The 23,219-nt window shown below is 44.0% G+C and overlaps 2 protein-coding genes across 6 annotated transcripts in view; one reads left to right on the top strand and one right to left on the bottom strand.

The window, feature by feature from the left end:
- Positions 1 to 188: 188 nt before the first annotated feature.
- MED8 (mediator complex subunit 8) lies at positions 189 to 13,406 on the bottom strand. Its single transcript, XM_035124148.3, has 7 exons — positions 13,306 to 13,406; positions 7,306 to 7,424; positions 4,890 to 5,034; positions 3,520 to 3,660; positions 1,815 to 1,896; positions 1,388 to 1,636; positions 189 to 656 (listed from the first exon to the last, which is right to left on the bottom strand). The coding sequence occupies exons 1-7, from the start codon at positions 13,309 to 13,311 to the stop codon at positions 592 to 594; spliced, it is 807 nt and encodes a 268-aa protein (XP_034980039.1). The 5' UTR covers positions 13,312 to 13,406; the 3' UTR covers positions 189 to 591.
- The window catches only part of SZT2 (SZT2 subunit of KICSTOR complex), a 76,112-nt gene continuing 66,247 nt past the window's right edge, over positions 13,355 to 23,219 (top strand). For all 5 annotated transcript variants that reach the window (XM_088673325.1, XM_060276974.2, XM_088673324.1 and 2 more), the window contains exons 1-4: positions 13,355 to 13,473; positions 17,659 to 17,784; positions 17,968 to 18,141; positions 21,836 to 22,006. In XM_088673325.1, coding sequence (XP_088529451.1) covers positions 13,444 to 13,473; positions 17,659 to 17,784; positions 17,968 to 18,141; positions 21,836 to 22,006 — 501 coding nt within the window. In that variant the 5' untranslated portion in view covers positions 13,355 to 13,443. The remainder of the gene's footprint in view (positions 13,474 to 17,658; positions 17,785 to 17,967; positions 18,142 to 21,835; positions 22,007 to 23,219) is intronic.

Raw genomic sequence — 23,219 nt, 5'->3', positions numbered from 1 at the left:
CCAGCTGGCCATTATAACTGTAGCTTAAAAAAAATAAGATTCCTGAGTTTGCTTTCTCCTTACATACCTTTTCCCTTTTGTGTCATGTCTTCGGATTTTAAAAAAAGATCTGTAAACTGGTCTAGGAGCACTTTCAGCTTAAGAGCAAGGGGTAATAGTTTAAATAAATATGTAAATGAATACACAAAGCAGAACATCTGATCTTTATTAAACAAAAAAACCATCAAATGTACATCTTGCATGTCTACTCCTCCACCACCACCATTCAATTCTAATCGCAAAAGAAACGCACTCCAAGACAATCAGACTTCATATTTACACACGTAGAAAAGAGTCAAGATCTGCTCCTCATCCAGGCCTGGCTCATCGGCAGATGTGTTCTTCCCAAAGGAATGCTTATGCCATTTTGTATGAACACACTGAACACTTCTGAGTCCCAAGGGATAAACCACAGCCGTGTAAATAAATGATCTCAATGAGAAGGTAAATTATCTCAGGAGACAGAACTTATAGTCAGTAATCTTGCTGTTGAGAGTGAGCTGAAGTCTGAAAGGATGTCCAGAAGCAGCAACAAGCCAGAATATTTCCTACTCACCTTTGATAGGGATGCATTGAAGCTGATTTGATATTGGTTTTTATGCCGCTGGGCATTTTACCTGGAGAGAGGAAAGCAGCTGGGCTTAGCAATGTGTTAAGGAGAACAGTCTACATTTTAGGAGCAATGAACATGTAAGTGGGAACATTCTCCCCACTTCTTCCCTGGGGTTCATGTCAGAATCTTCTTTGCACACACTTTCTAGGTGAGGTATAGCCTCTCTCACTGTTTTAATTTCTTCCACTTCTGCATTCCCTCCCCATATTCACCATGTGTAAATCTATCAGACTTGTTTGATCAATAAAAACATAAGAAGAGCCCTGCTGGATTAGACCAAAGGCTGATCTAGTCCAGTATCCTGTTTCCCAAAGTGGTCAAACATCTACTTTTTGTGAAGCCCAAAGGGGAAAATAAGCTAAACAGTCGTCTCCTGATGCTGTTCCCTAGCAACTGGAATGCAGTAGGAACTGGTATAGTAACCAATGGTAGCCTTACACAATGCAAATTTCCTCTGCAACAGCATGCTCAGATTCTTTGAAAATAATCATATGTATACAGGTTATTACACATGCCCCCCCCCCCCAGTGTGTGTAATACCTATCTTGTCCAGGCCTCCCAAATGGCTGCACTTCTTTGTAGCCTATATGTTTATTCAAATATATGCATTTAAATTCCCCCAGACACCAATTCCTCTTGTCTCACCATACCTCCCCACCCCCCGCACCCACACATTCCACTTCCTCTCCTTTTGCATTCGAGACTCTCCAATATGACTGAATGCTTTTTTTTCACCTGGCTGTCCTGCTTGTGCCATCTGCACTCCTCCAAGCATGGACTGTGGCTGGCTTGATGCTCCAGACATTTGTACCTGCTGCATAGCAGAAGCACCTGCTATGATGGGGTTGGCACCTGGCTGACCGGACTGTACAGGCCCTGATACACCGGGTGGGCGTCTGTTTGACAGACCCTTTCCAAAGGCCACAGCTGCAACAAGTGCATTGGTATCAGCAGGGTTGAATGTCTGCTTGTTCTGCCGTAAACCTGCACAATTAAGGAAAATTTATAGGGCACATGAAGCCATCAAGTTACCTGAGGTGTTCAGTCATTTTCCTGACCACAGTCTTAATGCTGTTATTCTACTATTTCTGTTTCTAGGACTACTGGACTGTGTACCCCCTCTAACACCTCTACTGTCCCTCCTGCTTCTCCAGTGCCATACCTCCACTCTCAGACTCTCGGTCTTCTTTGTTGATTTTCTCCAATAAGTTTGAGCACATTTTGTTTAAGCTTTGGATCTGTTTCTGCAATGATAAGATTTGCACAGTAAAACATATCAAGGAATTTGTGTTGTCTTTAAAAAAATTACAATCTTTAATAGACTGCTCAATTAAAAAAAACTACTTGAGTATTTTACATAAAGTGGTATAAAAGATTTATTAAAAATATAGATAAAATCAACTTTTAAAGGTGGACTTAATAAAATGATTAAAAATATAGATAAAATCCGCAGAATTTTGACTTTCAACAAAACCTCCCGTTATATTCTGGTGGAGAAGCTGGTAAAATGTGGGCTAGATGATGTTATTGCTAGGTGGATTTGTAGCTGGTTGATTGACCAAACCGAAAGAGTGCTCACTAATGGTTCTTCATTTTCCTGGGGGGAGGGGATGTCTGAGCAGTGAGGTGCTGCATGATCCTGTCCTGAGCCCAGTGTTGTCAACATCTTTATAAATGACTTGGATGAAGGAATTGAGGGTCTGCTAATCAAATTTGCAGAAGACATCAAACTGGGAAGGGTAGCGTAATACTTCAGACGACAGAATAAGGATTTAAGAAGACCTTAACGGATTGGAGAACTGAGCCCAAACAACTGCTACTATTACTGCTGCTGCTGCTATTCCTATACCATCTTTCCTCCGAGGATCACAGGGCCATTTACAATAGAAAACTAACAAAATGAATTTCAATAGGGACAAATGTACGGTTCTGCACTTAGGCAGGAATAATCAGACACACAAATATAGGATGGGGGACAGCGGACTTGACAGCAGCACAAGTGAAAAGGATCTAGGGGTCTTAGTAGACTACAAGCTTAACATGAATTAACAGTTTGATGTAGTAACAAAACAAACAAAAACAAAACAAACCAAACCAAACCCCAACCAATGCAATTCTAGGCTGCACCAACAAAAGTATAGTGTCCAGATCAAGGGACATAATAATATCACTCTGTTCTGCCCTGCTGAGACCCCACCATAGCTGCCAAGTTATCCCTTTTTTAAGGGATTTTCCCTTATGCTGAATAGGCTTCCTCGCGAGAAAAGGGAAAACTTGGCAGCTATGGACCCCACCTGAAATACTGTGTCCAGTTCTGGGCACCATAGTTTAAGAAGTATATTGACAAGCTGGAGCATGTTTAGAGGAGGGTGAGCCTTATGAGGAACAGGAGGGAGTTGGGTATGTTTAGCATGAGAAAGAGCAAACTGAGAAGTGGTGTGATAGCTATCTTTAAATATATAAAGGCTGTCACATGGAAGATGGAACAAACTTGTTTCCTGCTGCTTCAGAGAGTAGAACCTAAGCCAATAGATTCAAGTTACAAGAAAGGAGATTCGGACAAAAAATTAGGAAGAACTTTCTGATAGAGCTGTTAAGCAGTGGAAAAGACTACCTCAGAAAGTGGTGGTCTCTCCTTCATTATAACAGAGGTTGGATTGCCATCTGTCAGGGCTTCTTTAAGCTGTGAGTCCTGCACTGTAGGGGGTTCCAGTAAGTGAACTTTGATGCAGAATATTAAATGAGAGAACATGGTGGTAGAGAGAGATGCAAAAGACCACAGGATTCCTACATATAAATATTCAGCAAGAGATATTTAACAACAAAAACCTAGGAGTTGAGTATACTTAAGTAGCTGAAACCCTTACCAGTGCCGCATCGGTACCAATGCGAGCAGCGTCTGTGCTCAGCTGCTTCTCTTGCTCCTCTACTTCAGGATCAGGCTTGGTTCTCAGGTGATCAGGCACGACCTCATGGCTGAACACTGGCACTCGGCCTTCTGTCTGCCGCTGGAACATCCAGACCATCAGTCATCAAAGTCATACTTTGCAGCAAAGCTATAGAATACGAAGTTGGCCCTACAGACCTGATGTAGGCTACAGAGACCCAGTTGTTACTGGGAATTTAGGCCCAGGATACCCACCAGCAGGATTCTAGCAATTCAATTTCCAATGCATGAAAAGTTTAAGCAATGAAGATAAGCAGAAGCAGTTACTTTTCTGTGTTGGCATCTTTACCATCAGCTAGCAGCTGAGTACCTTTGTAGCTCCTTCTGACTATCTATGAAGGAAGAGTCTGAAATTGGGACTGTATCACTAGCCAACAGGAGCCAGAACAGACTGCCATGTATACCCTTTATATTTTATCTCTCTGTGGATTTGAACTGTAAGCTGCTTTGGTGGAAATATTTTCTGAAAAGCAGGGTATAAATAAAATGAATGTGTATTCTGTGAGAAACTTCAAACTTTCACGTTTATCTGAATACATGCACTGCATAATACTAGTTTGTGGAGAATTGTTTGAGCAACATTGTTTAAGACATGACCTAGGAATGTCAAACTCAAGCCTCTGGAATCCAGGGGTTGTATTCAGTGTAGAGCTAAGGAGAATATTCTGTCAGCACAAGGATTTCTCCTTGCGCAACAGAAGGTTCTCCCTTTCTCCTCCCACCCCCACTGGTTCTGGGGGCAGCATGGGTGAGGAGAAGAGCGAATGTCCCATTGTGGCAATTTAGTTGCCCCATAAGCTAGGATGTGACATACTTCCTTTCTAGGCTGCAGAGGCATGACACCCTCGTGTTTGGTGTATGGTATACACAAAGTCCTAACTAAAAGATTCTTCCAGTAGCAAGGTTGTCAAGATATGAGGCTGTGACAGGAGTCAGCAAAGGGACGAGATAGAGGCCAACATAGAATAGAGCATGAATGAACTGAGGCTCAATTTGTTACACCCTTGCTTTCCTAAAGATCCTCTTTTCTCATTGGTTTCTGGCTTAGTCAACATATGCAGCAAAGTAAGTGGTGTAATGAAGTGTACGACTTTAGCCTTCCCCAAATAAAAAACTGGAACGTGAGCAATCTAGTCCAATTCATTACGTGCTCTGCCATTTTTAATATTTAAGTATTTAAGTTGGTACTATTCTCATTTAACCAATCTGTCACTCAATTTTTTCACCTGCACTGGAGTCAAGAAATGACTTGTAGCTATAAAATATTGTAATAATCAGCCAAATCCTTACCATGATCTCCTCATCACGATCTGGAGACAGCACTAGTGGAATTATGACCTGATTGCGCAGCAGTGGAGTCTTCTCATGTTTTAGCACTTTATTCAGGGTATTCAGCTGACCTGAGAGCAGAGCGAAGCTGTCTAACACTGAGGGCCTGAGGCAGAGATGGGAAGATGAAAAGGACATGAGGCACACACAAAGCGCATCCCTACCTCTGGCTGTGGGAAGTTCAAATCTGCACTGTTGAATTATTTTATTACATTTATATCCTGCCTTTTTTCCAAGCAGGTCGAAGTGGCATGCATGGTTCCCACCCCCCACCCCATTTTGTCTTCACAATAAATCTGCGAGGTAGTTTAACAACAACAAGAACAACAACAACAAAATTTATTTATACCTCACCCTCCCCGGCCAAGACTGGGCTCAGGGCGGCTAACATCAGGTATAAAAACAATTGATTAAAATACAACTTAGAAACAGGATTAAAATACAACTTAAAATGCAGCCTCATTTCAGTGGGAGCCCAGAATAAAAAATGTCAAATCTTCACCAAGGCCAACTATCCAGACTGGTCCTACGTGGGCCAGAAAAAAGCCAGTGAGCTTCATAGCTGATTTGGGACTAAAACCCCAGTTACCCAGGTCTTAGTCCAACACTCTTACCACTATGTCATACTGGCTGTATTGTAGTCATGATGCCATAACAAGAAAGGCAAGTAGCTACCGTCATGTGTAAGTAATACATCCATACGCTTAGAACTGAAGATCCCTTCATTAGAATCTCTCTTATGGAGGCGTGTCTTTAATTACTGGCTGACTCTCTGGCATAGATTATCCAGCCACTATCTTGTACAATGCCTATGGCGAGACGAATTTGCCAGCCCATGGGCGAGTAAAATCCATGCTAAACTCCTGTTTTATGGAATTCCCCCCGTCAGACTCCCTAAACTTAGACCTTCCCTCAGCCATTAAACAAAGGCTGGATGATGTTGATTTACAGTACAATCTTATGACAGGTGGAGGGGTTGTTCACCGCTGAATATTGGTATTACCCCAATTTATCAGGTTCCAGCATATCTTTCCTCTCTCTCTGTTGCATCGCATAGGTTTGCGTTCATCAAAGCAAGATTTAATGTTTTTCCCTGTGTTTTGAGTCACAGATTTTCCAAAGGTCATGTCTCTGCTTTATGTGGTTGCGACAATAGATCGATAGAATCTCTCCAGCATATAATGTTCAACTGCCCCTTGTACAGTGCGGCCCGCGCAAATATACTGAATTCAATAATTCAGGAAATTGAAGATAAACCATCAGTCTCATCTTGCACTCGTTTTGCAAGACAATGACTCGAACAGAACTCTGCAGGTGGCAAGGTTCTTAACCTCAGTTCTCTCCTCCAAGAGACGAACCGGAATGCTGCATGATTATTGAAACCTTTTAATATATTATTTTATCCTATTATTTCTCGGTAATTTTACATATATATAGACATTCGACTGCGTTCATCCTAAAAGGCTGTGGTGTAACTTTTATAGAGATGCTGTCTTTGTTTGTCTTGTTGTGTTTCTGAAATGCAGTTTTTTTGCCTTTTGTGTTTGATGTATTTCGCTTGTGTGGGCTTTTAGCCACAATAAAGAATCTATCTATCTAATGATGTGTTTAAGGAGGATAAAAAGAAAAACGGATTCAATACAGTAAGATCTAGGCTGGAGATAGACTTACTGGATGGTAAGAGGAAAATATTATCAAAAATGTATAAACTATTATTGGAATGGCATACTAAAGATGAAGAGGTTAAAGAGGTGATTATACAATGGGCTAAAGATTTTGGATATAATATTCAGTTAGAATCTTGGGAAAGGTTGTGGAAGGAAGGTGTTAACTTTACTGCATGCAGTGTACTTAAAGAAAATGTTATGAAAACAATGTATAGATGGTATTTAACACCATTAGAACTTGCTAAAATGTATAGGACAAGAACTCTTTTAGTCCCCAAATGGAAACAACAAGAAGTACCAATGAAAGAAGAGTGGCAGATGAAAATGATGGACTTTGCGGAACTGGCGAAGCTGACAGGAAAAATCCAAAACCAGCATGATCAAGTATTCCAAAAGGACTGGAGTAAATTTATACAATACTTGAAAGATCATTGTAAGCAATTAACATCACTAGTAGGGTTGGCTGAAGACTTGTAATGAGAATTTCCCCCCTTTTTATATTTATTTAAATTTTGAGATATTTTGTAATGAGTGTAATTAGAATTGAAAAATGTATAAAATGCTATGATATAAAGGTTAATTTTGAAAACCATGAGGTGGGAGGGAAGGAAGTTGATAGGCAGAGAGGTAAAGTAGATATGATTATATATCACTAAATGGAAAACGCACATACATACATACATACATACATATTCTTCCCAGCCTCTTACCAGGTAAGTCGGTCATATTCATTTTCCAGCTTGTAAATGAAACCGACTAAGGAATTCTTCAGGTCAGCCACTTGACTAATGAGAGCCTCAAGAGATAGTTCAAGCTGCTTCTCCTCTCTCTGGAAAGGATAGAGTAATAATCAATTTTCCAATTAATGAGTGTTCAGTTTACATGGCCACTTTTGGCTTTCATGTAGTATCATGTAGTTTAAACCCTTTATCTATCCCATCACTCAGCTTCCCTTGTTTTCATAACAGTGTTTGAGACACACCATGCCAGCTCAGTAATTTTTTGCATGTTGAAGGCCTCTAATTTGAATCAAGGGCACAACCCTACACTAGGAAAGGTGGGGAACAACCCTATAAATCAGGAATGGCCAGAACCTGACCTAGCCTACACACTTTGATTTGTGCAGCTGTCCTCCTTTCAACCATCTGATACAGCTATTAATGACCATATGCCAGAGCAATATAGGTTACACTACAGCAAAAAATAATCAGTGCAAGATTACCTCCCCACCCAGATAAGCTTTCAAAGATAGTTCATCAGTGCAAACAAGCTTATTGGGAATGCTACTGACATACTTGCACCAAGTATGATGTAGCAAGAGGGATACCCAGTGTTTGCATCCACCAGCAAGGAACAATGCAAAGGCAGTGTTTGAACAGCACCCAAAGGGAACCCTGAAAGGAGGAAGTGTTGGGGAAATACCTGTAGCCAATATTAAGAGTCGCTTCCCTTAAGAGTGAATACAACATCATGGTAGAGATCCAGAAATTCATCAACTCCTTGCCCCATGCAAGTCTATTATGTTCATGCACATATCTTTAAGCCCATAGGGTTAAAACAGAGGCACCCCAAAAGAAGGAGCAAACACAAGTGAAATACAAGGAAGGTCATGCACCAAGCACCATGTCCTAAACCTCTGGACTCAGCTGAATCAGAATATCATCATTGCTATCTAGTTCAACTTCAGTCTAGCAAGTTTTCTTTTAACACTCTTCACTCTTGCCATGCATTTGTCAAATGCTTTGTCAGAGCCAATAATCTTTCTATACTGTACTAAAAATAATTTTAATAATTACTATGTTCACTACTGTGGTTCTTTAAAATACAGGTCACATTCCAGTAGCACACGCTTTCTGCCTTGCAAAACCAACCATTCAAAGGAGTGAATATTTGTTTTAACCACAGTTTTGACATGCTCCCATCATATCTGAATCAGCCATTCATGTAGAAAGGTTTAGGTATAATTCTTTGTGTTCAGATAAGTGAAATTTTGGATAACAAACATCCCAGAAGCAGTAAATGCATGTAGTTATGTTGGAACAAATTGTCCTCTGTAAGACAATGGTGTAGTAAGTACTTGGTAGTGTAGTAAGTTTTCTGATGTCACAATTCTTACAACCAAGTTCATAGTATACCGTATTTATTCGAGTCTAATGCACCATTGAATGTAACACACATCTCAATTTTCAGAACCTTGAAACAAAAAAAAAAGGACTGTATTTTTCGCTCCATAAAACACGCTTTTTTCCTGCTAAAAAGCAAGGGGAAATGTCTGTGCGTCTTATGGAGTGAATGCTGTGCGGAGGAGGGACCTACAGGAGCCATGGCTCCTGTCTGTCCCTCCTCCGCGGCTCACTTTAAATCAGCAAAGCGGGACAGGAGCCGCTTACACGGGTGTCAAGCAAGCACAGCGGGAGCTGTGTAATCCCTCCGCCTCTGTGCTCAGCTGCCCCATTGGGATGGGCGGGGGCACGCGCGCCACCCCCTTGGGACAACGCTCGCATGGCCGACATCCCACGTCTCCACAGGCGACATGCCACCATGCAAGACCCTCCCTCCGCCACTGGTCTTGCTGGGACAGTAGTGCCTTCCTTTGCAGTGTGAAATTTGAAGGGCGGCTGTGGTTTAGTTCTTGTGTTGTGTATGAAGGTGTAAACTAGGTAGGTGTGACTTTAAATGGGAATTGAATCAGATTTCTCCCTCATTCCTCCCTAATATGAAAGCCCCCAGAGCTCTCTGCAATGAACAAAAAGGAAGAAAGTCCCACTTCTTTTGGCTTTATTAAAATAATTGTGTAGAGCCAAACCATATAGTCCTTAGATCTAAGGGACTCAATGTGGGAAGCTCATATTGCCTGCCGTGCTTACTAGGGGATAAAGTCTCTCTTCATTTGTTAATGACAGTGATGATGGTTCTTAATGCCAATGTTGACTGCTGTTCACTTAACATGGTTGAAATATTATTCTGATATACCGGTAGTTTATTAAATAGTTTAGTATAACATTTGATTCAGAATATTTTTTTCCTTGTTTTTCTTCTCTAAAAGTTAGGTGTGTCTTATGGTCAGGGGCGTCTTATGGAGCGAAAAATACTGCATTTGCTGGTGGATGTAAATGTGCCATCGAATCTAATGCACACCTTAATTTTTGCAACGTTATTTGGCTAGAAAAGGTGAGCATTGGATTCGAGTAAATACAGTATATCACAAAACATGCCCTTTGAAATTAGGCCAATACCTTTCACTTTATGTTGAACAACAATTGGCAATGTACACATTTCCTTCAGACACTTAATTGTAAGCAGGAACATGTGATTTTACTTTATAAGTGTAAATGATTTTGTCAAACAACCAGTGGCGGAGCTTCATGCTCTGGCACCGGGGGGCAGAGAGCAGGCGGGGGCTGGGCTGGCATGTGTCCTGGGGGTGGGGCATGCGTGGGCGGGGGGCAGCCGTGATGGCACCCCACCGGGATCGCAGTGCCGGGGGCGATGCGCTCTCCCCGCACTCCTCTTCCTCTGCCAGTGCAAACAACAGTGAATTATAACCTTAACATTCATAGTTGTGTGGTAAGAAAGGCATGGAATGTGAAAGGATCACTAGGAAGGTGAATAGGATAGAAGGACCCACAGAAGTCTGACACATTCCATCTAGGAAAAAAAGATCCATCTTTTGAACTATAAAGTTGTAGAGAAGAAAGGGTAGGAATAAAGGCAATTTCCATAATGGAGAGAGAAGCTGAGAGGTCTCATGAGATTCTATATTGATTTCCACAACCTCCCATAAGATTTTATCAAAGCTTCCTCATAATACAATAAGATAGAAGAAACTAATCTAAACGAAAACAGAGAAAGAAAGAGAAATGAAAACAGAGAGTCCTCTCTCAAAGGTAGCTCTATAATAAGATTGATGTCGATCAGGTGCTGTGGGTGGTATCCAAATTTGCCTTTGACATGGCAAGTATTCAGGATTGAGGGAACCAAAGCAAGCTATGAAGTAATCATCATTTTACTGTTATGGTTTACAAAAAGACACCCTTTCTAGAATATCAGCTCAGAAGAATGGCTTATTAAATCCAGTAGATGAAACTAGATTTTTTTACTAGCTCAGAAGTATTATTACAAAAGACAGATGGGTAAAATAAACCATCACAAGTCTTCTGAGCTAGCATTATAGAAACGGTGCCTTTTTGTAAACCATTAACAGTTAATGATTATCTTTAATCCAGAGAAGGAAATTTTTCCAATGTGAACTGAACATTAACTATGCAATTACATCTGTTTGGATATATAGAACTAAAACTGTTGTTCTGTAGTGGGGACAGCTCTTTACAGTCCTTGGTGTTCCTTATGAAGTGTATGATTTTTTAACTGCACATTTTTACCTGGAGCAGCCCACTGACGTTCTTTTGTCTTTATTCACATTGAAGATGATTATTAAATGTAGCAGAACGCGGCTAATTAGTTGGGTCCAGAGTGTGGTTAATGGGGGTGGTCCCTGCCACATTGAATGAGAAACCAGCTCTGGGCCCTTTGGATTAGAACAACCAGTATTGACCAGTTGCAAACACAGTACCTCCTTTTTTAAGGAGAAGCTGGTGAAGAGGGCCATGGTGGGGCAGCTGAAAGCATTCTTGGAGGGCAGATCCATTCCAACATGAATTCAGTCCTGGCCACAGAACTGAGTCGGCCTTGGTCACCTTGATCTCTCCTCTCCCATACACCCTCAAAATCTGCTCCGGATGGTTTTGAGGATGTACAGGGGGTGGAAGTGGCAGGAGTGGGGAAGGAAGCTCTGTTGTGCTCGTGAAAGTATATTGTGCCAGGAGAATTGTAGTGTTGGATACGGCCCGTTTCCCCCCCTGTGCCTTTCGATTCTGGTTTCAAATTATAAGATGCGCTAAGCCTTAAGGATAGAGCCAGAGGACAGAAAGAACACCCCATAGTTACTCTAGTTTTGGCGGAAAACTCATTCTGAATTGGACTGGACACGGGTTAGAGCTCAACGTTGAGCCTACAAAGTGGAGACAGCAACGGTGAAGAGGACCTTCTTTACTGCCTCTATTGCATCTGCAGAAAACAGCAGGAGACTCCTTCAGGTGGTTCGCAATCTAACAGAACCACCTCCACCATCGGGGCCTAGTGAGGACCCCAAGATCTCCTGCATCAGATGTCAAGGAAATAAACAACTATCTGACTTTTTGAAGACATCTGAAGGCAACCTTGTATCAGGAAATTTTTAATGTGTAATGTTTTACCATTTTTTATGTGCTGTAAGCCACCTAGAGTGGCTGGGGAAACGCAGCCAGATGGGCGGGGTATAAATAATAAAATTACTATTACTACTACTTTGATAAATAGGCAGGCTCTGGGACACAAGGAACATGCATTTATCTCCTTAGCATGATTAAGAGATCTCCATTCCCTTTGAGTTCATATTCTCCTCTGTCTCTCTCCCCATACCCTATGAATTCCCCCTTTTCATTTTCACTGTTGGACACTATATGTCAGGAAAGTTGGGATATAAATGAAAGACATAGAATAATATTAAAATGAATTAATGAGTTAGGGCATGCAGCTAATTATGAGGAAAATCTCAGCTCCTACAGGAGGCAAAGATACATCGACATATTTTACATTAGGGCTGAAACATAATTAGCTTTTAAAAATGCCATTGACAAGCCACTCTATATCCACCCAAGAGTCCTATTGGAGCTGCGAATACCACTCCACCAGCTTAGCACCCCTATCCTTAGCACATTTTAATGGAACTTTCATGTTAAAGTGTTGCTATCTGAAGCTTAAGTTGGCAGATAGTCTGTTAGCTAAAGACGAATCAGTTGTAAAATATAGCAAGGCTCCAACACTTTTAAAAGCTTGCACAGAAGAGAATTTCATTTTTTCTCAACCTCTTCTACTGTAAAGAATTTATCCATACATGTATGCTCTTGCTATTCAAGGCAAGAACGTCTTCACGAAAGGGTTGCATGCAACTTATTGAAATACCTTGCACACCTATTAAGTCATAAAAATGCAAGAAGCCTATTCTCCTTTGCAGCTGCTTTCCCAAGAGGAGGAGTGGGACCTCGGGCACCGCGACAATGTGTAGCCTTCCAACCTACCCTTAGGCCACACCCCCTCAGCAGCCCTGCCCCCATGCCCTCCTGGCCGCAACGAGTCCATGAACTCCCAATAATGCTTCTTGCTTGCCTGGATGGAGGACACTCGAGGTGCGTGTGCAAAAACTCTGACTTTCGCCCGCCTAGCACGCAGCTGCTAGTACGCAGAGAGTTAAGAAAAGGCATCCATTTCCTCACCCGCCACTAGCACCCCCCCCCCGGGAGGCTTGCAAAAGGGAACCGGGCCCTTGGGTTGAAAAGGGCTTGTTACGCATGCAGCATCTCTGCAGAAGAAAATCCTCACTATTATCACTGCGAAAAGAGCATTTGTACCCCCGCTCTTCGGCCAAAAAGGCAATCAATTAAAACAAGCCATTAAAACAACAAGACCGTAGGCTTACAAAATTTGGGGGGGGGTGTCAAGGGAAAGGGTGCAGGGAAAGAAGAAAACAAGGTTCCTCGTTAACTATGGGAGGAAGAGGCTCCTCAGCCCCGCCCTGGAATACTGGACTAGGACAAGCCAGTTCCCAAGAAAGATGCGGTCCCAAAAGGCCCCCACGCCGCCGACCCACTAACCCCGCCCGCTTATTTCACCTGCATAGTGACGGAGACCGGAGACCACGATATAAAGAAAGCCTCCCGCGGACGGCGGCTTATTCACGCGCGCGCTGCTTCCTCTTCCGGGTTGGTGCGTCACGAGGTCGGAGGTCACAGAGTTGGAAAGTGCTGGCCATGGCGGCCTCGGAGAGACCCGAAGCAGAGGTAGAGCGTCTCGCTTTCCTGTGTGCGCGGGGCTGGGGAGCGTGGGGCCGGGCTGTGTGCAGCGGCACGCGCTTGCTTGAGAACGCTCGAGCTTCCTAGGCAGGGCTGCGAAGGGGGCGAGAGGCTTTGCGGGGATGCAAGTGTATGTGTGTCGGTGGTGGAGTGAGCGCGTGGGTGCAAGGGGGCGCATTGCATTGCGTAGAGATACGGGGCACAGCCCTATAACGGCTCATTGCCACTCCTCGATCTTGTTTACTACAGTATGTGTTTATGTATCTATTTTGCGCTTGCAGCCCGTCCTTCACCAAACGGTCCACAGGGCAGTTTACAAACATGCCGTGAATTAAACAAGTCGCAACATACGTTGCAGTCACAAAAGCAAAACCGTCAAACAGCCTGGGGTTTAAAAACAAACCCATGGAGAAAGAAAGAAAAAAACATGGTGTAGTAGTGTTGGATAAGTGTGTGGCTGTATATTGCAACTAACCTGAAAGAGATTTCATGAGAACACCTGTATTCAGTCAAAAGCTCATCCCTACTTTGCCCAACAGTTTTGCAGTCGAGGGTGCCACAAGCAGGGAGTCCCTTTGCTACGGAGAGGTGCCTTTAGAGAACAACAGTGCCAAATGCTTCTGGCAGAGGAAATGTTTAGATGTAGGGAAATGTGCTGGACTCCGCATGCCCACTGTTATTACTGCATCACCTACCCACACGCAGCCCTGGTACTTCCCTTTTTGGTACTATTAGTGCACGTGTGGTAGCATGTTCCAGTCGACTTGCTACTCCTCCCCTCATCTACAAAGCAGCCTTATGGATGCTTGCTCAGAATTAAGGCCTAATAGGTAAATAGAGTGTATGTCTAAGGATAACAGACTTAATTTGCCATTAAGGGAAAAACAGGCTTTTTGAATAAGAATAACTGGCCATTTCTAGCTCTTCCTATCTCTAACAGTGATCAGGTGTTCCAAGGAAAATTGATATTAATGGAAGAAATATAAAGTAGGCAATATTCATTGGATCACCTTCTGTTGGCTGTAAAAATATGAAACTTTTCTAGTTCCAAAAAACGCTCATACTGTAATTCTATGTGTTTTGTCCTCTGCTGTTTATGTAGAAATGCATTACAAACTTAAGTTAGTTAATGGCATAGCAAACTTTATTCTTGAAGAGGCCTGAGAGCCTGCACAGAGTAGTAACAAACTTTTCCAGCCAGGCCACACCTGAGTCAGCTCTCCAGACCTGGGTCATAGCTGTTTCTCTTAAAGGGCCCACATGCCAGATACTTAGATGACAATGCATTTGTTACACTTCCCACACAAATTTAAGAGTAAATTCAATTGAAGTAGTTAGAGCTTTTTTTTTAGTATTAAAGAGATTTTTTTTACAACATTGTACACTAAACATACCACACAGACTTCAGTACTAATTCCAGTGATTTAACACACTCTTAATCAGCTGTTGAGAAAATGAGAAATAATAAAGCAATTGATTACAATTACAACATCTTGAAAATATTATCATATATGTCCATGTGGAATTCTCACATGGTACTGGAATTTTCCATAAAAGAATGTCAGGTCATATTCTTTCTCTGTTGAAAATGTAAGCTTTAATTTTAGCAATCTGCCAGTGGGACTACTAACTAAACCCTCCTAGGATCACATTGTAAATTGCACAGTGGCAGTTCCTGTCAAATAGTAGTGGCCATTGCTCCCCGGTTCTTGTGCTACATGGTTCTGTAGGGCACTATTTTGTCCCACTGCCAATTAACACATACATGGAGTGGCCATTAAGAGTTTTGGAGCATATTGTACCTTGGTACAGTACAGTTGTACCTTGGAAGTCGAACTGAATCCGTTCCGGAAGTCTGTTCAACTTCCAAAGCGTTCGACTTCCAAATCATGGCTTCTGATTGACTGCAGGAACCTCCTGCCGCGGAAGCCCTGTCGGACGTTCCGCTTCCAAAAGAACGTTAAAAAACTGGAACAGTCACTTCCAGTTTTCAGTCATTCAGGAGCCAAAACATTCAAGAACTAGGCTATTCGAAAACCAAGGTATGACTGTTTACTTATGGCACACTGCTCTGTTTCTTCATACGGTAATATCTGAATTGGGAGTGGCTGAACCAGTGCCTGAGGGCAGTGGTAGACTGAATGAGGGCCAATAAACTGAGTTTGAATTCTGGAAAGATGGAAGCTCTGTGGGTAGGTTGCATTGCTAATTGCCTGTTCTGAAGGTGCAAGTATGTAGCATGGGGGTACTTCTCTATATATACGAGGCACAAGTGACTTCTATGGTTAGGAGTTCCTTTTGCTGGCTTCATTTGTATGCTAGATACAGCCATATATGAATCAGGTTAGCTTGGCTTTTGTAGTCCATGCATTGGCAACCTCAGCACTGCAATACACTTTGTGTAGGACTGACTTTCTGCTTGGTCCAGAAGTTTCAGCTAATGCAGAATGCAGCTACTAGATGGCAGACCCCATGTGGCACCTCTGCTGAAACATCTGCAATGATTGCCCATGTGCTAAATGGGCCAACATCAATATTATTGTGATGAAATACAAAGCCCATGACAACTTAAGGACCATCTGAGCCCTTATATTCCAGCCTGATCACTGAGATCATTCAGAGAACAGCTGTTTGTTGTCCCCTGTGTCTCAGAAACCCAGCTGGCTTCAACCAGAAGCCAGGCATTCTATGGAGAGTGGGTTGGCAGGGGTGGGTGGGTGGGCCTTTTGGGATGTCATGTCTCTTGGGAACTCGACAGTTCTGGATGGGGGCTCCCGCAACCTCCTTGTCAAGCAGCAAAATAGACCCCAGGCTGCTCCTGTTCCTCACAATCTGGGGTGATTCCCACCTTTCATGAGGAGGTCTCATAAAGTGTCCCTTGTCTGGTTGCAGAACTGCCACTGCCTCTTAAAGTAGTGCATGCGAGTGTCCCAATAATTCAGGGCAGGGCTGAAGAACCTTTCCATTAATTTCCGAGGAACCTTATGTTCCTCTTCCCTCCCTGCCCCTTTTTCCTACTGTGTTGTGGTTTTTCCAGTTAGTAAGCCTGCGGGTAGGAACAGTCTTGTTTTAATGGATTATATGTAAGTCACTCTGGGAGCCTTTTGGCTGAAGATTAGGAGTACAAATGCTATTAATAGTAATAGTAATAATGCTCTTCTGCAGAGATTTGGCAGGAGTCTTTACTGGTAACTTTGGAACATCTCTTGAAGACCTTTTTGTGCTAACAGGCCCATTCAGCTGTTTAATTTTCACTACCCCCAAGCCGTGGCATAGCGTGGATTGTCAGTGCCCAGAGCCACATGGAGGGGTAGAGTGGGTGTCTGCGTCACCCAGGAGATCACAGCCACATAGATGAGAAAATGAGACATCACTTCCTGGTTCGCATGGAGAAGCTGTTTTCAACGGAGCCCAGTGATGGAAGCATGTAGCTGTATTGAGGCAGCACCAGGTGTTGAAATTTTGTGCCCGTTCTAACCATTTTGCATCCGGAGCAACTGCCCCTGTGGCTGCACACGCTACACTACTGCCCCCAAGATTTGCCGGTCATTGTAATGATTATTTTGTATTGCTTTGTGCTATTTTATGTTTTATTGTACAGTGGAACCTGTACTTATGAATTTAATCCGTTCCGAATGCACATTCGTAAGTAGAAACATTCGTAAGTCGAAACGATGTTTCCCATAGGAATGCATTGAGAATGGATTAATTCGTTCCGGAGCCTAGGAAAAAGACCCTTTAAAAGAGACTTTAAAGGCATGCACCCCACATTACCTTTCAGGGGAGGGAGCGCAGGAGGGTGGCGGCGACGCGGCAGGTTAGTGGTGGCGGTGGCGGCGGGGGGGTCCGATTTGGCCTTGGGCCGTTATTCGTGGGTTATTCGTTAGTCGAGGTACCACTGTATTTGTATGTACTGCTGTACACTGCCTTGATATTTTATAAGTGGGTGGTGTATATTTTTATAGATAAAATAGTAATAAATATATACAATTTCATCTTTTTTGTTCATCTTGCTCTTTGGGCTCATGCAGCATCTTAAGCCTATTGTTGAGTCATATAATCTTTACCATCTTGTTCTGGTGGTGTAATGACAAAGAACAATTCGAGACGACAGATGAGTTTCTTATGAAATAATCAAGATGTGAGATTACAGTTCTTTTTTGTTACTTGCAGGTAGAGGAGGCCGGGCAGGTCTTTCTCTTGATGAAAAAGGATTATCGAATTTCACGCAACGTGCGCCTGGCTTGGTTTCTCAATCGTTTGCATCAGGTCATCTGGGCAGTGCCTGAATCTGAACTGGTAAGGAAGCTGCATGTGAAGTTTACTTCTGAACGATCACCTCTTAGGCCAGTCAAAGTAGGAAAGCTTTGGTCTGATGAGCATCTAGGAAGGAAGATGCATCTATAGCCAAGCTTTACCCTTTGGTTGTGTCCTGTTTTGGTTGTGTCCTGCCTCCAATTCCCCCCCTTTTCTTTTTTGAAGGTGCATTCAGATAATGAGTTGGATATTCTCAGCATACTTCCAAATAGCTGGCAACCTGACGAGCCTGTTCAGCCCAGGCCATATCTCCTAGTGCCTTCTACACAAGTCACTTTCCTTGCGCGCCAGTACCGTTTTGTGATTGAATTGGATTTGAGCCCTTCTACAGGGATTGTGGTAAGTGTACTAGTTCCTCATCCTATGTTCCCTGAGTGTTTCTGTCAACATTTTTCCTCTTCCTTGCCCTAGAAGTGCTTCTTCATCAAAGCTTGTCTTGTCAGCGATAGCATATCTTTGTCTTGGAGAAGAGTCTCCCAGGCTCTATTTTCCTATCTTGATGGAAAACAGAAAACTCCGCATACAGGAGCTTTGTCTGCTGGGTATCTTGACTTATTCCCAGTAGAGAGAGCACTTCATATATTCACGTATACAAGTGTCTCCAGAATATTACATATGGAATGCTCCTGTTATTATTTATTGAATTTATATACTGCCCTATACCTGGGGGTTTCAGGGTGATTCACAGAATAAAATCAAGATATAAAACCGCAAAATACATAATAAAAATAAAAACAACAACCCAATAGCCGCCCCCCCCAAAACACATTTTAAAAGGGTGTAGGGCAGGGGTGTCAAACTCAAATTCATCGGGGGCCGCATTAGCAGTTTGGTCACCCTCAAAGGGCCGGTTGTATCTGTAGGACTATGTGTCCACTCTTTATTATCATAAATTATTGTCACTGCATTCAATTATTACTGTTTTTTGTAATAATGTAAGTAATAACTAGCTCTGAAAGCAGAAACATAGTCAGAATAATGGCAAGTAGATATTCAAATGTACAATTATTGTACAATTTATTGAAAAATGATTTTTGGTAACTGCACTGGGTGGTGGAGGCTCGCTAGGGTTTCATGCAGGACCTTTGTAGAGCTACTAGTACCTGGAGATGCTGGGGTCCTTCTGCATGCAGGACAGATGTTCTACCAGTGAGCCACCACCCTTCACCAAAGGGACTGGCTGAGGTTGACTCACTGGAGCTGCTCTCCTGGTTCCAGGGTTTAAGGGCCAGAAGTATAAAGCAGCATCCTATGTTTCTGAGGAGAGGGAGAGGGAGGGGAGGGGAGGGGAAGGAAGGAGGAAGGAAGGAAGGAAGAAAAGAGGGAGTGAGAGGGAGAGAGGAAAGAAGGAAGGAAAGAGGGGAGAGAAAGAAAAGTAGGAAATAAGGAAGGGAATAAAGAAGGAAAGAAAAAGAAAGAGGGAGAAAAGACGGAAAGGGAGAAAGAAGGAAGGAAGTAGAGAGGGAAAGAAAGAATAAGAATGAGGGAGAGGAAGAAACATGGGAAGGACGGAAGGAAGGAAGAAAGGAAGGAAGGAAGGAAGAAAAGAGGGAGCAGGAGGGAGAGAGGAAGGAAAGAGGGGAGAGAAAGAAGAGTAGGAAAGAAGGAAGGGAATAAAGAAGGAAAGAAAAAGAAATACGGAGAGAAGACAGAGATAAAGAAGGAAGGAAGGAGAGGGAAAGAAAGAATAAGAACGAGAGAGAGGAAGAAAGAAAGGGAAGGGGGGGTCGCCGCCTTGATCCAGCGCCAGAAAAGAGCGTGAAGGGACCCAGGGGCAAAAAGCATTTCCCGTGCAGCATGAGGCAGCGGGTGTCCGTTTTAGTAGATGTGCATAAAGCCTCAGAGTTGCACGTTCATGAGGCTGAGCCGCTGCTGAGCTCACGTTCATGAGGCTGAGCCTCAGCAGGAGGAGGAGGAGGTGAGGCAAGAGGAGGAGGAGGCAGTTTGTCGGGTCGGTGCCCGGCAGCACTGTGCGGAGAGTCCCGAGCCTCTGGGACGCAGCAGTGCTCTGTAGCACTTTGAATCCTCCTCCTCCACGCGGCGCTGCTGAGTGCTTTGTCTGTGCTTCAGCAGCAGCAGCAGCAGCAGCAGCAGCCGTTTCCAGGCGCCGAGCCGTGGCAGGAGGAGGAGGATTCAAAGTGCCACGGAGCACTGTTGCGTCGCAGAGGCTCGGGACTCTCCGTGCGGCACTGCTGGGCTCTGACCCGGCAAGCTGCCTCTTCCTTCTCCTGCTATGGCTCGGGGCGCTCCACACAGCGCTGCTCCGGCCGCCTTTCTACCCCCCCCCAGGTCCCAGCTGTTTGTCGGCGCTTTGTCGGCGCGGCGCTTCAGCAGCAAGGTCCCGCTGCTGGGTCCTGCTGGCTGGGGCGCTCGGCGGGCCACATGATGAGGTCTGGCGGGCCGGATTTGGCCCCCGGGCCTTGAGTTTGACACCCGTGGTGTAGGGTGTAAATCAGATCAACCAAAGGCCTGGCTAAAAAGGAATGTTTCTGCCTGGCTCCTAAAGGTGTATAACAAAGGCACCAGGCGAACTTCCCTGGGGAGAGCATTCCACAGATGGGGAGCCACTGCAGAGAAGAGCCGTTCTTGTGTTGCCACCCTTTCGAGGAGAAGGCACGGCACACAAAGGAAGGCCTCAGTAGATGATCTCAGAGTCCTGGTGAATTCATATGAAAAGAGGTGGTCCTTGAGGTATTGCGGTCCTGAGCCGTTTAAGGCTTTATAGGTCAAAACCAGCACTTTCAATTGGGCCCAGAAACTAATTGGTAGCCAGTGCAGTTGGACCAGGATCGGTGTGATATGCTCAAACCGTCTTGCTCCGGTGAGCAACCTGGCTGCTGAATCCTGCACTAGCTGAAGTTTCCGAACCATCTTCAGAGGCAGCCCAACATAGAGGCAGACCTTTAGAAGACATCTGAAGGCAGCCCTGTTTAGGGGAGCTTTCAATGTTTAATAGATTATTGTATTTTAATATTCTGTTGTAAGCCGCCCAGAGTGGATGAGGATACCCAGCCAGATGGGCGGGGTATAAATAAAAAATTATTATTATTATTATTATTATTATTATTATTATTCATTGCAGTAATCTAACCTTGAGGTTACCAGTGCATAGACAGCGGTAGTAGGCTATCCCTGTCCAGATAGGGGCACAGCTAGGCCACCAGCCAAAGCTGGTGGAAGGCACTCCGGGCTACTGAGGCCACCTCAGTCTTGAGTGACAGCAAAGGATCCAAGAGTACCCCAAGCTATGAACCTGCTCCTTCAGAGCAAGTGTAACCACATCAAGAGTAAGCGACCTCCCAGCCATCTGGTCTAGGGAACCACGGTCACCTACTAACAGTGCCTCAGTCTTATCTGGATTGAGCTTCAGTTTGTTGGCTCTCATCCAGTCAATTACCGAGACAAGACACTGGTCAAGCACTTCCACTGCCTCACCTGCAGATGTAAAGGAGAAATATAGCTGAGTGTCACCAGCATACTGGTGGCAATGTACTCGAAACCTCCGGATAACCCCACCTAGCAGTTCCATGTAGACGTTAATCAACATGGGGGATAGGATTGAACCCTGCGGAACCCCACATTGAAGGTTACATGGAGATGAAAAACATTCCCCAAGTAACACCCTCTGGGAATGACCATCCAAGTAGGACTGGAACCACTGCAAAGCGGTTCCACCCACCCCTAGTTCAGAGAGTCGCTCCAGAAGGATAGCATGGTTGATGGTATCAAAAGCCACTGAGAGGTCGAGAACAATTAATGGGGACATGTTTCCCTTGTCTCTCTCTCGAAAGAAGACATCATACAGGGCAACCAAAACAGTTTTTGTGCCAAAACCAAGCCTAAACCCCGATTGGAATGGATCCAGAAAATCAGTTTCTTCCAAAAGTGCCTGGAACTGGTCTGTGACCACTCGCTCCAGAACCTTGCCCAGGAAAGGGAGATTAGCAACTGGCCGGTAGTTAGTTAGCTGGAGACTCCTGTCTCTGGCACAACTTCAGTAGAAGCTTGATGCTATGTCATTTTTCTTCTTCAGGATGATTCTACAGGGGAGATCATTTTTGATGAAGTGTTCTATGCCCTGTCCCGGTGTTTAGTGGGGTTGTTAAAGCCCTTTCGAATCCCAGGCTCGGACATTATCTACCAACCTGAGATCTACATCACCATCCAAGTATATTCTTCCATCATTGGTCTGCAGACACACCAGGTAGTTATTATGTCTTGTGTTTCGCCAGGCTGTTAACATGAGACTGCTGATAACGAGAGGTTTCATTACATATGTAAACAATTGAACATTTGAACCAGACTCTCCTGTGACATAAATTAACACACTAGGGTGGATGAATGTCAGGAGCTCTAAGGAGGTGTCCCATTGTTAGCAAACCTTTTGTAATTAAGTCAGCATGTTATGTAAATGAGATGGATTTGCTAAGGATTAGATCTGTGTCTTCTCATTTAATACCACGCCCATTCCACCGCAAAATCTGTTTTCAATGTCACATTATGTCCTACGGCATGGGAAAGGCTGCTCTTTCTACAAAGGTGCATTTCTGCAGCAAGCAGGCAAAAATCCCATTGTTGATAAACTTTACCTATGTTGAGCAGTGATTGAATTACAGTGGTACTGGAGTTAGATTGGTTAACTCCTTATCTTATACCATGCACTTTTTTTTTTAAAGTCAAAATTGGCAATGCTTTTATGAACCCTGTATATACTATGCAAATTGAACAGGATCGCATGTTTTGTCTCATTTTGCATAGCCTTTTAAATTTATTTCTTAACTCATTTTCTATCCCACCTTTCCTCAAAGGGAGCTCAAGGTGGTGGCACACATGGTTTCCCCCTTCTCCATTTTATTCTCACAACAACCCAATGAAGTAGGTTTGACTAAGAAACAGTGACTGGATCAAGGTCACTCAGTGAGCTTCATTGACGTGAGGGGGGATTTGAACCCTGGTCTCCCAGGTCCTAGTCCAACACTCTAACCACTCTAACCATTACAACCATACCTGCCAAGTTCCGGACGTAAAGATCCGGGATCGGCAGCGCGCGCATGACCGGAAGTTGCGTGACACAACTTCCGGTGGCGCTTCGCCCTTCTATGGGCACCAGAAAATGGCGGCGCCAGCACCGGAAGTCGCTTCCGCGCATGACCGGAAACACGTAAAAGCGACTTCTGGCGCCACCATTTTCTGATGCCCATAGAAGGGCAAACCGCAACCGGAAGTCGCGTCACGCAACTTCCGGTCATGCGCGGAAGCGACTTCCGGCACCGCCACCGCCATTTTCTGGTGCCCATAGAAGGGCAAAGCGGCACCAGAAAAATGGCCGCCGGGCCGAAGCTGATTTAAGGGACAATACCGGGATTTTAACCTAAACGGGAGACCGCCGGGAAACGGTAAGAAAAAAAGGGGTTTTC

The sequence above is a fragment of the Zootoca vivipara genome, chromosome 7 (genome assembly GCF_965207765.1).
Source record: "Zootoca vivipara chromosome 7, rZooViv2.hap1.1, whole genome shotgun sequence".
Lineage (NCBI taxonomy): Eukaryota > Metazoa > Chordata > Lepidosauria > Squamata > Lacertidae > Zootoca > Zootoca vivipara.
This window is presented reverse-complemented; position numbering and strand designations above follow the sequence as displayed.